The 2589-nt window shown below is 44.7% G+C and overlaps 2 protein-coding genes across 2 annotated transcripts; both read right to left on the reverse strand.

Annotated features, from left to right (window-relative positions):
• Positions 1-908: 908 nt before the first annotated feature.
• On the reverse strand, positions 909-1378 carry ACA1_377240 (uncharacterized protein; the record flags this gene model as incomplete). Its single annotated transcript, XM_004337585.1, has 3 exons — positions 909-1003; positions 1072-1237; positions 1304-1378. 3 exons carry the CDS (start codon positions 1376-1378, stop codon positions 909-911), a joined length of 336 nt encoding a protein of 111 aa, XP_004337633.1.
• Positions 1379-1478: 100 nt separating this feature from the next.
• Positions 1479-1754, reverse strand: ACA1_377250 (uncharacterized protein; the record flags this gene model as incomplete). The annotated part of the gene is made up of 1 exon (XM_004337586.1): positions 1479-1754. One exon carries the CDS (start codon positions 1752-1754, stop codon positions 1479-1481), a length of 276 nt encoding a protein of 91 aa, XP_004337634.1.
• Positions 1755-2589: the final 835 nt, after the last annotated feature.

Consider the following 2589-nt stretch of genomic DNA (forward strand, 5'->3'; position numbering starts at 1 on the left):
TCCATGACAAGTGCTCACTCCAACTCATCTCAAAAGTTTTATCACATACACATACACAACAACAAAAACTGTAAAACTGGATGCTTACTCTATCACATATGCATACACGATGTCTACACATTCAAACTACCATTTCTTTGTTTATCACAGACATGTTGGCGCAAAGTAAAATCTGACTCTACCTTGTTTTGTGTCAGTGCTACTTGGAACAACCTCAAAATGCACCTTGCTTTTGCTTTCACCCCCTCCATCAATTCCATAATCAGTGGCCAACATGGTGCCCTCACTTCCAGTTCATGTACAACCTCACACCATATTCAGTCAGTTGCACTCACAGACAGAACTTCATTCTTCACATTTGTGCTGAATTAGAGTACTATTCCTGAAGTTAAAATTCCACTCCATTTCACGCTGCTAAAATCACTTTTAACTCCACAAAACCCAAGATGTTATGAAAGCATTTTCATCTCAAGTCTCTCAATATCACTTATATGCAGCAGTCTTGCATGTCAAAATCACACATGCAGATCCAAATCTTCCAAACTGCCCTATAAATCAAAAATGTCAAATCTCACATGATTTTAGCACAACAAAAATTCCATGGTCATTTGTGACCTCTCATTTCAAATGACCACAAGTTTAGGTTCAGATTTTCCAGATTGTGTACACATTCACAATAACTAAGTAGGTTGAATATAGTTGTCATGTGTGCATACACAATAACATAAGTGTCTGGTTTTACAGTTTTTGTTGTCATCATGTCAGGTGCAACTCACCCTGCCATCAGCCATGGCCAACAACAAGGAAGTGTTGAAGCTATTTTCAATGCCTATTATGCTATGAAACTGCAGGACAGGCTGTTGTGTACACAATGAAAAAAGGCATGGTTGAATACCTGCACAGGGGTGCTAGGAGCTGATGCTGTGGAGGTTGAGATGGAGGAGTGGGGTGAAGGTTGAGAAGAAGTTGAGGTACTGGATGAGGTGAGTTGATGTGCCACAGTCTGGGCTGCTGAAATCCAGGATGTGATGTTGGTTGGGTTGGAGTGAATGATGATGCTGTTGATTGCACTTGTGATGATGTTGGTCTTGGATTCATTCAGTTGAGCAGATGCTACCATGATGTGGTAGCTGAAGTCAAGATGGAAGCAGGCATGAAGTGGAGTAGCACAAAGTGGAGTGTAGTCAAGGACACTTGGTGCTGGAGGCAGTAAGGACAAGCTGATAGAAGACATGACCTATTGTTGGTTGGGAAGCAGGTGAGAAGAGCATGTGCCACCAAGTCAGATGAAAAAAATGCATACTCCATTGATGCACTTGAGGAGCAAGTGGGTCTTCAGGTTCCACCTCTTGATGAGGGAGGGCTTCTTGTAGGCCATGGGAATCTTGGTGATGTCCTGGACCAGCAGTGACTCTGGATTGAAGGTATAGGACTTGTTCGCTCAACTGATGAAGATGGTGTAGAGGCCTGTATGAGTATCATGTAATAAACAAAATGATGTCAAGGAAGTGTATATAGAAGAAAGGAGGAGTTTTTATTTTACAGGTGTCTGAAGATCTCTTGGAGTGTGGGCAGTGGGACTCCAGTGTTTGTACAGAAGGTGAAGCCACATGCCAGAACAGACCCCATTGGGACAGTTCCCTCAGTGCCATGGTCAGCCAAGCGCCCATGGCCAAAGTTCCACCAGTGGATGTTGAGCCTCTTTTGAAGGACACTGATGATCTTACCAATCCAAAAGTCCTGGGTGTCCTCATCTGAATCAGCATGCACAGCAACCCACAGACCAGGAGCAATGTTGAAGTGTTGAACATCAGGTGAGGTCCAAGACTGAACAACTCTGACGGTCTGTAGGCAGAAGAGAGGACCATCAAGGAGGGGATTAGTGATGGGGTGAGCTGTGAGACCATCAAAAATCATCAAGTCACAGGTGGGCTGGGAAGAAGTTGTCAAGCCAGCATGAGCTTCAAAGAGGTCTGCCCATTCCTCAAGTTCAGAGTCAAGGAACAAAGGAGCATCACAATTCTCAGTGAACTCAGTGATGACCTCAGAAGGAAATGGTTGTGGTGGGATGGTGTGAGGTGCTCCTGAAAAAGAACAACAAGAAAAAATAATGAGCATGAACTCAGATGGTAAGCAGAGTTAGGAGGAGGGGAATGGCCATACCCTGTGGAATAGAAGAGAGGAGTTGATAGGGCTCTGACCATTCCCCTTGGGTGTGGTAGGCCTTGTCACAAATTACTGGTGTCCATGAGGAATCATGGAAGAAGTGGAACATGAGGTTCAGAATGGCCACTTAGGCCATGCATGTGGTAGAAAGCCAGCTTTTCCAATCCCAAACTGCTTGAGGAAAGCTTGGGTTCAGAGAGGTGATAGTGCAGCATGTGGGCACCCTGGGGGTATTGATGCCACATTCTAAGTGGAAGCCTTGATTGCAGCCAGGAGTGGCACAATTGTGGAAGTGCCATGTCTTGATTGGTCTTGAAGAGGGAGAGGCCACAGGAAACTCTTTCTGCCCTGCTTCACCTTCCATTCCTCAGCACATTTCCTTTCCCCACATTGTGGTAGTCATTCTCAAAAAGAACTCTTTCT

The sequence above is a fragment of the Acanthamoeba castellanii genome, assembly GCF_000313135.1.
Source record: "Acanthamoeba castellanii str. Neff unplaced genomic scaffold scf7180000084711, whole genome shotgun sequence".
NCBI classification, from domain to species: domain Eukaryota; phylum Discosea; order Longamoebia; family Acanthamoebidae; genus Acanthamoeba; species Acanthamoeba castellanii.